The 12,305-nt window shown below is 42.0% G+C and overlaps 2 protein-coding genes across 2 annotated transcripts; one reads left to right on the top strand and one right to left on the bottom strand.

Moving 5' to 3' along the window:
- Nucleotides 1-5,583: 5,583 nt before the first annotated feature.
- On the bottom strand, nucleotides 5,584-8,219 carry LOC109761713 (exosome complex exonuclease RRP46 homolog). The gene is made up of 6 exons (XM_020320544.4): nucleotides 7,796-8,219; nucleotides 7,246-7,266; nucleotides 6,972-7,044; nucleotides 6,805-6,872; nucleotides 6,161-6,290; nucleotides 5,584-6,069 (listed from the first exon to the last, which is right to left on the bottom strand). Exons 1-6 carry the CDS (start codon nucleotides 8,114-8,116, stop codon nucleotides 5,966-5,968), a joined length of 717 nt encoding a protein of 238 aa, XP_020176133.1. The 5' UTR covers nucleotides 8,117-8,219; the 3' UTR covers nucleotides 5,584-5,965.
- Nucleotides 8,220-8,357: 138 nt separating this feature from the next.
- On the top strand, nucleotides 8,358-12,174 carry LOC109761712 (uncharacterized). Its single transcript, XM_020320543.3, has 6 exons — nucleotides 8,358-9,040; nucleotides 9,140-9,198; nucleotides 10,036-10,105; nucleotides 10,242-10,364; nucleotides 10,492-10,620; nucleotides 11,404-12,174. Exons 1-6 carry the CDS (start codon nucleotides 8,468-8,470, stop codon nucleotides 11,851-11,853), a joined length of 1,404 nt encoding a protein of 467 aa, XP_020176132.1. The 5' UTR covers nucleotides 8,358-8,467; the 3' UTR covers nucleotides 11,854-12,174.
- The last annotated feature ends 131 nt before the right edge of the window (nucleotides 12,175-12,305 follow it).

Here is a 12,305-nt window from a genome sequence, read left to right as displayed (position 1 = left end):
CATCTCATCTCTAAAACCTATCCTACCCCTTCTAACCGGATCAGTCTGATCACGATCGGAGGGCTCCAAATAGCTCAAATCCCTCCGATTTTAGACCCTTGATATAAATAACAGAGATGCTCATACCTGTTTTGGACCAACCCTAGGGACTAAATCCCTCCAATTCCATGCCCGCCGCCAGCTAGTCCTCCCTCCTCCGACCCCGAGCCAACCCACCAAGCCAAAGCACTCATGCACACAAGGCTGAACCGCCCAAGCGCTAGATATGCTCCACTCTTTGACCCCCGTGTCTGATACATCTCCAACGTGTCTATAATTTATGAAGTATTCATGCTATATTTACATCAATTATATATGATTTTGGTGCATTTTTATATTATTTTTATGGACTAACATATTAACATAGTGCCCAGTGCCAGTTCCTGCTTTTTGCTTGTTTTTGGTTTCGCATAAAATCATTACTTACGAAGGTCCAAACACAATGCCAACTTTTAATGATTTTTTCTGGACCAGAAGGAACACTAGAAGCTTTGGGAGACGTGGGGGGACCCACGAGGCTCCTAGATGGACACATGGTGTGGCTAGGGGGTGGTCGCCCCACCTGTTGATGTGCCCCCCCCCCCCAAGAAGCCTTTTGACGTGATTCCAACTCTATAATTTCCTATAAATTCTGAAACCCTTTGCCGCACTCTCAAAACAATATTCCCGCCGGCACAAGTTCATGTTTCACGACGATCCAAATTGTAGGCCTTTTTCAGTACTTTGCCACAGGGGGAACCCATCCACGGAGGCCTCTTCATCAACCTTGCTACCTCCATGGTGATGTGTAAGTAGTTCATCCTCGGGGCTGAGGGTTTGTACCAGTAGCTATGTGTTTTTGTCTCTCTCTCATGTTCTTGATGGATTTCAATCTTGATTGTATCATGAGCTTGACTAATAAAGTTGGATCTTATGATGTTCATCTCCCTCTATCCTTTTTGTGGTGAATTGAGTCTTGCTCTTTGAAGTTTCTTTATGTTGAATTGAATAATGTGGATTTGAGATCACATGATGCATGTATAGTAATTAACTTGCGGATACCCGTGGTGACATTGGGGTAATCTAGGCATAAAGGTTGAATGATACGTATCATATGGTGTTGTTGTAGTATGATCTCTAGGGCTATTCGTGATGCGATTTCATCATACTTTCTCTGATATAATAGAAACTTTGGAGTGATTCTTGGCTGCACTTTGACGGATTATCATGTGGTTTAATTATGTTAATGATGTTGAGAGGTTGCACTAGCGAAAGTATGAATCCTAGGCCTCATTTTCAAGCAAAGAGACATCGTTTTTGCCTACTTTTGTTACTTGTTACCTTGCTGTTTTTATTTATTCAGATTATCAAAATATATTATACCACCATATTACATATATATCACCCTCTCTTCGCCGAACTAGTGTACCTGCACAATTGACAACTGTATTGGGTGTGTTGGGACACAAGAGATTTCTTGTATTTGATTGCAAAGTTGTCTGAGAGAGAACCATCTTCATCCTATACCTCCCACTGTTTCATAAACCTTAGGGCATCCACTTGAGAGAAATTTGTTGGTGTCCTACAAAACTCTGCGCTTCGCGGCACAACAAAGTCTACAAGAATAAAGTTGTGTAATAGACATCAAGCTATTTTCGGCGTCGTTGTCGAGGAGGTGAGTGCTTGAAGATATCTCTTTAGATCTTACAATTGAATCTTTGTAGGTTCTTGCTTTACCACTAGTTTGGTTTATAAAAAAAGAAAAATAAAGAAATTGAAGTGCATTCAAGTGTAATTCTTTATCTTTATAAAGTTTTTCTTCAGAACTATGAATCTGAAAATTGTTATGAAGTGTTAGAAGAAAAATTTAGCAAAAGATTTGGTGTAAGCTCCTTAAATGATAAGAATGATTGCAATGCTATTAGTATGCTTTCCATGAATGTACTTAATGATAATGATTGCACTAGTCATGAGAAAATTCCCGAAGAGAAAGTTTCTTGTAAGCATGTCAATTTTTGTGGAGAACATAGACCTTAAGATAGAATGCAAATTATGGAGGATAAATTTTGTAAGAAGCATAGACATGATAACACTAAATGTTGGATAGGGATATTAGATGATTATGCTAAAAATTTATGTTCTCTTCATCCCATTTCTTGTGAACTTTGCAATGAAGTCGGTCATCTTAATTTCCAATACATGTATTTCCAATATCGAATCATGGCCAAATATTGTGATGACATGATCACCCTTGAGCTTTATAATGAACTTAGTCTATTTTTGTGGTGTGAAGAATTGTCACATAAAAATAATTTGTTCGAAGAATTCATTCTCTCAGAGGATATTGAAATTAATCTAAGGGAAAACTATATGTTTTCTGTGATAAATTGCAATAAGAATGCTTATAAAACCAAGTATAGAAAAACAAGAACTCAAATGAATTATAAAACGAATGTTGTCGCTCTAATGAAAGGGAAAATATTTCCCAATTTTCTCCTATTGTTTATCATAGTGAATTAGGTGACGAGGAGGAGCTTCCTTTCCAACCAATCTCGCCAAAAATAAGCTTAGAAAAAGTACTTGACCTCAACCCTAAGGTGGTGAGGAAGAAGAAAAATAAAAGAAGGATAAATAAAGATAAAAAGGTATCTCTCCCAAATAATGTTGCTCCTTATGAGAATGAATCACAAACTATCGTGCAAGATGATACACTTGATGAAAATATTGCCTTCTATTATGACACTATGTCTGTAGGCACTATTGAGGATGATTTTGTTATGCCTGCTACTTATTATGATGATTATGATTGTGGAGGTAATTATGATACTTCTTATGACCTTGAAAATCTTCTTGGCAGCAATTTAGAAAAATATTATAATAATGATTGCTATACTATTTGTGTTGTTCATGCTATTGATGATGAGAGTGATTATTTAGAAGAAAGTGCTAAGCTTGGGGATGCCATGTTTGATGAAGATGCTATGTTTGAAAATAATTTTGCTACAAATTATGCTTATCATCTTGCTTATAATGACGATACAATGAATGAATATGAACTTTTTAGGCCTCCTAATCCTAGCTTGGAAAATAAAATTTACTATGATGAAAATGTTCCTCCTAGTTATGATGATTGCAATGATGATGAAAGTGGGTTTGGAAGAGTGTCTCCTTTTGGTAGCAATGGTCCCACTATTTTAGAGGGTGTTGAATCTTATTGGAATAATGATAAAAGTGGACTTGGAGAGGTCATGACTTTATTTAGTGATGATTCCACTATTTTGAAACAGGTTTTAATTGATTATGATGAGAACAAAGTTCCTACCTATGATGATTATTGTGATGATACTTATGCTATAAATAGTAGTGAAAATTATTCTTGTGAAACTTGTCATAATTATTTTACTGGACATTACTCTTTTAATGTGGAATTAATTTACATTGTTCAAGTTCCATGTGATACTCTCACTATTATGATTAAGAAGAAATTTGCTTATGTGGATAGTAATAAAATTTCTATGTATGTGGGTCATGAGAAGAATGCTTTATATGATAGTTATATAGTTGAATTTGTTCATGATGCTACTGAAAATTATTATGAGAGGGTAGGATATATATATATATATATATATATATATATTTAACAACATCAAGTTTCCTCTCTTTATGATGAAAATTTTAAAGTTGCACTTTTGCCTTCCTATGCTAGTTATTTTGTGCTTCAATAAATTTTTTATGCATAGAAAGTGGTTTAGGCTTAAATATGCTTGTTATATGATTCATGATGCTCCCTTCTCGTTTCAGTTTGTACTTTTATGTGAGCATCTTCAAAACTTATCATGCCTAGCTAAATGCATTAAAGAAAAACACTTGTTGGGAGGCAACCCAATATTTATCTTTTCTGTTTCTGTGTGTCTACTTGATTAATGCTACTGTAATAATTATGTTTTGTATCTTTTATTTCAATAAAGTGTCAAGTTTAGCCTTAATCATGCTCGGTCTGCAAGTTTATGAGTTGCTGTCTGAAAACAGAAAGTTTGATGTTATGTCCTGAATATTCATGGATAATGAGAGCGTGAACAAGTCTTTAAAAAATTACACATTAAACATATATGAGTTCTCTGTTACGTGGTACTTTTTCAGATTTTTTAGAGTTACACAAGTACATTAATAAATTCCTCCTTTATAGATTATTCATGCATTTAACTACGCCATGTTCAGCCTGTTTGGCCAGTACTCAGCAGTTTCGGCCCTATATTTTTTCCCGGCTCTATGAATTTATCTATTTATCCAGAGAAAACAGATTTGCAGAAAAATCCCCGTAGTTCATGCATTTAATAACTCCTAAACCATGCATAGGATTAAATCAATTATTTATATAAAATGCTTGGAATTTCGTGTAGATTCATAATGCGACTTTCACCCATGGTTAAAATGTTTAAATTCATGTTTGCTAGAAATTTGTGCTTGCTAAAATGGTTCAAATCATCGCTAATTAACCATAACTAAAATGCGGAAATTTGTGCTAATGACTTCCTAAATTTATGTAGACTTAAAATGTACTTCCCCCTAGAGACTGCAAAGTTTTATGCTAAGCATCATGTAGAAATAAAGTAGTGCATACTTGGTGACAAGAGTTTGAAGAGCACACTAAAGTTTTATGCTAAGCATCATGTAGAAATAAAGTAGTGCATACTTGGTGACAAGAGTTTGAAGAGCACACTAACAACCAACAATGCGGAAATTTCTGGAAAGGGAATCAGATAACATTTTGTGCTTCCATTTCGGAGTGGAGCTTGGCTGAAAAAGCTATGATTTAAAGCACAACATTTCTTGCCAGTTAGAATTTATGTAGCACTCGGTTTTACCTTGGCCATTACAGGTGTTCATAAACCTAAAAGCATTATCATATTTGGTACATTGATCATTACATAAGTAATGTGGTCTGCTACCTCAAACCTAGGAGAGGTGACACAACATGAAACGAGCGACGTTCCTTAGCACGAGGGTTTGTTTCTAGTTTTTCTTTTGTCAACCATGAAAAGAAAAATCCCCCCATTAAGGTCAATGTTATTAATCTGTTCCTTTCGATTAATTTATTTATTGTAAGTAATTCTGCTCGTTGATGGTCTCATCATGTACCGCAAATGGTGGAGCAAAAAAAGAAGTTGGTTCTCATGCCTGTCTTTAGTGGACTTTTGCTGATTTTTGTTCCTACTTTTAACCACTCCTACTTTTGTAAAAATGGGCTGGATGGTCATGAAACACAAAAGACTCCCTTTTAACCACTCCTAATTCTTTTGTAAAAATGGGCTGGATGGTCATGAAACACAAAAGACTCCGGTATGCTTCTATGTCTGCCCTGCCACAGAAGACGATCTCAACGTAGAGTGGAATGCTTAGACATGATCAGCACTAACTAATTATCTGTTGGGGCTGGACGACACTAACTGGAGAGCAGCCAAGAACTTATGCAATAATCCAGCAACAAACATGCACAATTCAACCGTGTCATCAGCCTCGTGATGCACTGCAAGGATAGTTCAGCCAACAAGAAAAACATCGGAATAAACCAACAACCACATGAACATTCACATGCGCCACAACGGTTTAGTACATGAAAACCACCTGCTGAATCGATCTGCTGCTATATTCTTGTGGAGTCGATGGCTATATATGCACAAAAAGTACATACATAGCCCAAATAACCCTTTCTATTCAATCAGCACAACATGGATGACAACAGATAATTAAGGTTCTACAGGGCAAGAACAGCTATATAGTATTCTAGTGGTTCAACATTCCAAAATGAAGCTAGTGCTGCATTTTCCTGCAAAATTGTTCCTCGTGCATGCTTTCCATGCCAACACAACCACGCCCCAAAGTCACCAAGGCGCTATGTTTGCAACACGACCTGTCCAATAAATCACGCCAAGTTTCGACGCTTTTCTCAAAGGTAGTCAGGTGTGTGCTTCTGCAAGGTGGTCCTCATGAAATCCGAGATCCGCGCGGATGCGGCAAGACCCCTCTCTATACAGTTGAAGTAATCGTCCTCTGAATACAAATGAAACAGATCAGGATTAGAGCGGCAATGAAGGCCAAGAAGAACACCCAAATCCAAGGCATGAGCCAGATAGAACCGTACCGGACATCACTCCATGGGTGATGGAAGTTATCAGGCCCCGTTCTGGCTGCCCATCTTTCTGTTGTGATTCTTTCACATCAACAGACTTGCTTGAATTGGGGAACACCAGGTGAGCAAACGATTTCAATTGCTGCAGGTTGTGACAAACAACAATATTTCAGTTCATGTGGTACTGAAAGTATACTCTAGAGAAGTTATTGTGGCAATGGAGGCACTGGAAAATTTTACTTTGATCTTGAAGAACAACACATAAGAGAAACAAGTTTTAGAAAGTTCCTTATCACCTATATGCACAATCAACATGTGCAGTAAAAAATTTGTTGGCCGTCGGCACTTGGAAGTACACTAAATACCATCAAAAAGTAAATTACATAATCTCAAAAAACAGTTATCAATGACAGTGACCGACTAACCAGTACAGAGTAATAACTAAGGGTTTGGAGGGGGTCGGCAAACTAAAACTGTACTTCTCCCCAGGGACTAGAAATTTTCATGCTTGACAAAATGAAAGCCGCATATACTTGAAAAAAGTTTGAAGGGCACACCAACAACCAGCAACATGGAAATTCCTGGAGGGAGAATCAGACAACATTTTGTGCTCCCATTTTGGAGTGGAGTTCAGATGAAAAGGAACAATTCCATACCTGCTCTTCTGCCTTGCTTGTGTCCAAAATCACAGCACCATCGGCCAACACTCCGCAGCCAATTGCAACTGCAGCACACAATCTTGTCAGTGAACATACAGAAATTATTGAACACCCCAGCAAGATGTTTCATCAGTTAATTAACATAGAGAAATTAGTAAAGTTACCAGCAAGATGTTTCATGGGGACGCCAGCAAAAACAAGGGCAGCACAGGAAGCATTAATTGCACATGGAAGAAGCTAGGTACTGTCAAGGGCTACTCTTGATTGAAATAAGATGCAGATATTCGGAATTGTGAATTTGCAATGCATATTGGAACTTCTGCCAGTTCTTGCCCATCATTTACAGCCAACAAAAATGGTTTGCAAGGCAGTGCAAGACAAAGAAACACGTTTCATAACTCAGAACACTATGGTGAGATTTAACGGTAAAAAGGATACAGAACCATCGTCACCCATAACCTGCAAAAATAGAAATAACCAGGATGAGATAAAACAATATGGCAATGGCATGATACATTAATTATGAAAGGCCCAATCAAGAACATTAATTAAGTTGTTCGAAAACAACTGGTTGCAGAACCTAAACTGCCTCATGCAGCCATTTCCCACAGCCGTGTTTTCCATTCATGTACAGAGGAATGCATTTGTAATTGTTCCCTATAGAAACTTCATGGTAGCGGACATCCTAGTTATTACACCTTGTTTGTTTTTGTGAGCACAGACATAAGGATTGGCAGCAGCTCAACTAGCGATCCCACTGAGCACCCACAAGGTTTCTCCTTGGGAAGACACAGTCGTCAGGTAGGCTAAATGGGCTGTACACAATGTGCATTTAACACATCACTGATCTGATACTCCCTCTCCCTCTGTAAAGAAATATAAGTGATGTAAACGCTCTTATATTTCTTTACGGAGGGAGTAAGTTATAACCAACCGGCAATCGTGGCACAGCAAAAAACAGAGCAAGCGCAGGCAGAGGAAGGCTGACCTGAAGAATGACAGAGGTGGTGGTGTTGGGATGAACAGTGAGCAGGCAGATGCTCTGCAGCGTCCGCTTGAGCGTCATCTCGTACTCCTTCTCCTGCCTCCCGATCTGGCCCGTCTTGGGCTTCCAGACGACCTCGACGGAGGCCTTCTCGGGGTTCTCCCCCTTGCGGGTCCCCGGCCGGGGCCCGTACACCGCCGCCAGCACCACCGTGTCGCCCTGCGCCCACCGCGCCGACCCGTGCGCCCGCTCCAGCGGGTTCCGCGTGCACGAGTAGGCCCGCAGCTGGTTCGCCTTCCTCCCTCCCGCCCGCCCCCCCTCCATCCCTCCCTCCCTCCCCTCGCCGCCGGCGCTCCCTCCCTCACGGTCCCCTCACGGCGCAGGCGGCGGTCGGCGCGACGAAACCCTAGGTAAACCCTGGCGCTCTGCCCAGCCTCTCGCCACCCGCGGCTGATGAGGCCGTCCCGACAGGGCCAGGGACGATCTGGGCCGTCCGTGCCTGATCGGACGGCTGCGATCGCTCGAGACCCTCCGGGCCGCACGTCTATTTTCGGAGGGATGGGTGGGTGGCTCCCCACGGTTGCGGGCCCAATAAATTTCTCACCTTTTCTTCCTCTTCTCGCCGCCGCCGCCGCAAGCCGCAGACCGCCGACGCCGAGGACGGGGACGAGGGAGATGGCGAAGAAGGGGAAGGACGCCGCCGAGCCCGACGCCAAGGCGGCGGCCGTCCGCTCCCTCTTCTCCGCCGACAACCCCTTCCGCCGCAAGGAGTCCGCTCCGGAGGAGCCCCCCCGCGCTCCCCCACCGACCCCCGCATCCGCCGCCGTCCCCACGCCGGCGCGCAAGCCCCCGAAGCGGCCCCAGGCTGAGGCGGAGGCGGAGCCCGCGGTGCCGTCCCGGAGGAAGCGGAGCGAGGAGGATGGGGAGGGCCCGGCAGCGCGGCGCAAGCGGAAGCGGGACGAGGTGGAGGCCGGGTACGAGCGGCGGACGCTGGGGGCGGCGCCCGCGGACGAGGAGCAGCGGCCGCGCCCGGTGGTCGGGGCCAAGAGGAAGGCGCCCCACGACGTCGAGGCGGCGGCCTCCGGCGGGGAGTCGGAGGACGAGGCGTTCGACGACGAGGGCAAGCTGCTCAGGACGGTCTTCGTCGGGAACCTGCCGCTGCGGACCAAGCGCAAGGCGCTCACCAAGGAGTTCGCCGCCTTCGGCGAGGTCGACTCTGTCAGGATCCGCTCCGTGCCCCTCGGCGACGTCAGTGCCGTTCATCGGATTAGATTCTTGCTTATGCATTTGTGGATAGTTTTTCGCCTTGGTTTGCTGATCAATCATCTGTGTGTGTGCTTGCTGCAGACCAAGATTCCGCGGAAGGGAGCCGTCATCAAAGGCAAGATCAATGACTTGGTCGACAAGTGAGTGCATTGTTACATAATATATGGATTGCTAGCCGTGCATTGTTCGGGTTATTATTGCATAACAAGCGGAATTTATGCTATGCTTGGATAAATAGACGATTGATTTTTCCCATCTGCTTTGTGCTGGTTGTCATAAAATTTCAGTTGGAATTTCTTAATGTAAGAAGCACCTGACTGCAATTAGAAATCAGAACTTCCCCTGTTGTTAGAGCTTGGCATTTCTGTGCTACTTCTGCATTGGCTAATTATTCCTCTCTGCACGGTTAAATGGCCTTCATTTTAATTTGGTGCTACATTTTTTTCCTTTGTTTTTTATGAGCTGTTAAAAAATGCACAGGTTGTTATGTTCTATTTAGTTCCTGTTGATACTTGAAAGATAGAAGTATCTATTAATTCAGCGTCACATAATTTTGGTGAAACTATTGCATAGGATAATTCCTTTTTCTCTACATATTTTGTTCACACATGTATGTAATAATTCCTTTTTCTCTCCATAGAATACTTTCCATAATAATAAAGCAAAGTAACTCATCGTTTTCACGTTTAGTTTAGTCCCTCTGCGCTGTTATGATGCTTAGGCTATATGGTACTGAGCTGAATGTATAAATATCTACTAGCACAGTGACATCAGAAAGGCACATCCTTCACAGAATTTCCATAGTTTTCATGTTCTTGGTATAAATAGTACTGCCACTCAATATATGCCCAAATTAATAGACCATTGTGTTGTAAGATGATGATGGAACACAAGGAATTGTTTAGCTGTTTTGTGCCACAAATGTACTGTATGCCTGTTGCTTTTCCAACTCTTATCTTCTTATATATCCTTTGCAGTGTACATGCCTACATCGTCTTCAAAGATGAGCAGTGTGCGCGGACAGCTTTATCTCATAATATGGCACTGGTGTGTTTCCTGTCTTACAAGTTACAGCTGATAACAAATTACTTCATAAAGCTTAAGTACATCTTAAGAATTTTCTGTGTCATATCTCATATCTAATAATAATATAATGTATCTATCTGAATTTTGAATCCTCTAGTTCAATGGCAATCACATCCGTGTTGACATGGCGTGTCCACCTCGTAAAAAGCTAAGAGGAGAAGGACCTCTTTATGACAGAAAGAGGACAGTGTTTGTTGGTAACCTTCCATTCGATGTAAAGGTATGTATGATGTGTCCATTCTTGTATGGCTCTTTGTTGTTCTTTTAAAGAAATGATAGCAGTAGCACCACAAGGTCCACATAAACTAAGTAACCAGTGTCAACTTTGCTTCTTGGTGGCACATCAGGATGAGGAGCTCTACCAGCTGTTCTGCGGTCCCAGTGGACCACAAGGTGATGTTGAAGCTATACGAGTTGTCAGAGATCCAGATTCAAGCCTAGGAAAGGGTATCGCCTATGTTCTATTCAAAACAAGGGTATAATTTCTTATCCTTCATCTTCCCTCTTGAGTTATTCTGATTTCTGAGTTCTGACTCTTTGCAACAGTCAAAAATTTGTCGGGTGCACAAGAAGTTTATGAATAGTAGAATTTGTTAATCCTTGTGATTGTGCAAAATACTCCTTGAAGATAGTATCGTTATTCATGTCATGTGGTTGAATGCTAGTATTACATGTGAAAAGAATGAGTTGAAGACTTCCTTGCTAACCACATATTTACAACTGAAACATCAGTTTATAAGCAGGCTGTAAATATCTAAGCAAATTGTAGACTCACAGCCCAATACATGCTGAACTGCATATCTACCAACAGAGTTCATTTATGGTGTCTTACACTGTTGAGTGTTGATTATCTTTAACCTACCGAGCAGGATGGAAAAACGACAGAATCTTGTTAAGTCTTGTCCAGAAAAGTTTATGCTGGACCAGTTCATTCAGTTATAAACTACATATAGTAGTAAACTCAATGCCTGGTAACTATATCTACTTTGAAGGCTTATTATGATCCTGCCTTGTCAATTCCATCTGTTTACTAGTAGAATTGTCCAGTCAGTTCATTACTTTATCCACTGATAATATACAATATGCACTTGTGACATTGTGACTTACCAAGGATACTCTGTTTTCTGTGGAACATAACATCTTATAATGAATGACCTTTGGCTATCATCTTGTGAAATGCTTTGAGCAATTTTCCACATTCTCTGCATACATTGTTATCTCATCAGGATCTCATAATTGTTTTGATGTGTGTTATGCAGGAAGCCGCTAACGCAGTTGTCAAAAAACGTGGCATTAAGATCAGAGATCGCTTCTTGCGGCTCACCCATGCAAAGGCAGCCGACGCGACGCCGAAGAAGGCAGATTCTGGGAAAAAGCGCGACACTCCAAAACAGAAGACACCTTTTACGTCAGGCAGCAAGTCCCGCGAAGGCAGCGACAGCAACAAACGCAAGGCGCCGGCAAGCCTGTCTTACCAAGGCCTGAAGTCGACCAAATCTGGCGTCGTGAAGAAGGTGAAGGTGGCCCGGCGCCCCGTCAACCAAGGCAAGCAGCAAGGCAGGCCTAGCGAGACGGGACAAAGCGAGAGCGCCCGCAAAGCCAAGCGGCCCGCCGTGGCAGCCAGGAAGGCGAAGCAGCTGAACAAGAAACGCAAGCAGGACGGCTCGACGCCCGAGAACACGCACCGGAGCAAGAAGGCGAGGAAGTAGGCCGTCTGTCCCTGTGATGGATCGTTCGCTTCGGTTTGTAATGGGAGTGTTGAGAGTTTTGGACAAGATGAGATCCTGATGATAGCTGCCTTGGGTTGAACGAGGAAGAAAATACGAGGTTGATGTTGCTGATGTAATGCTGAGAAGTGTCGAGTGTAGTCGTTTGGTACTTGCCTTTGAAGTCTTAGCCCCTGTACTAGTGTCAAAATGATGCTCATCTATGTAACATCATGTACTGACACCATTTTTGCGTTGCTTGTTCTCATGCTGGTCCCATGTCAATCAAGTGATACAAATACAAGAATCATTCGTCTTGATAAATACTTTTTGTCCTGATTTTAGTTGAAATGGAATAGAGGGATAAACTGGCAGTGCCAAATGCAGAAGCATTTGATTCTCGGCATCAAACATGGGTTCAAGAAGGAACCCTTGTCCCATGATCCATATCTAAT

The sequence above is a fragment of the Aegilops tauschii genome, chromosome 5, assembly GCF_002575655.3.
Source record: "Aegilops tauschii subsp. strangulata cultivar AL8/78 chromosome 5, Aet v6.0, whole genome shotgun sequence".
Lineage (NCBI taxonomy): Eukaryota > Viridiplantae > Streptophyta > Magnoliopsida > Poales > Poaceae > Aegilops > Aegilops tauschii.
This window is presented reverse-complemented; position numbering and strand designations above follow the sequence as displayed.

Excerpts from the sequence above, each read along its gene's own strand:
- LOC109761713 (XM_020320544.4), bottom strand. The coding sequence starts at position 8,116 with ATGGAGGGGGGGCGGGCGGGAGGGAGGAAGGCGAACCAGCTGCGGGCC. Across the intron at positions 7,267-7,795 it reads CCACCTCTGTCATTCTTCAG|GTTATGGGTGACGATGGTTC; the intron begins GTCAGCCTTCCT and ends CTATTTTTGCAG. Across the intron at positions 6,070-6,160 it reads CACCCATGGAGTGATGTCCG|AGGACGATTACTTCAACTGT; the intron begins GTACGGTTCTAT and ends ATTTGTATTCAG.
- LOC109761712 (XM_020320543.3), top strand. The coding sequence starts at position 8,468 with ATGGCGAAGAAGGGGAAGGACGCCGCCGAGCCCGACGCCAAGGCGGCG. Across the intron at positions 9,199-10,035 it reads ATCAATGACTTGGTCGACAA|TGTACATGCCTACATCGTCT; the intron begins GTGAGTGCATTG and ends TATCCTTTGCAG. Across the intron at positions 10,106-10,241 it reads TATCTCATAATATGGCACTG|TTCAATGGCAATCACATCCG; the intron begins GTGTGTTTCCTG and ends TGAATCCTCTAG.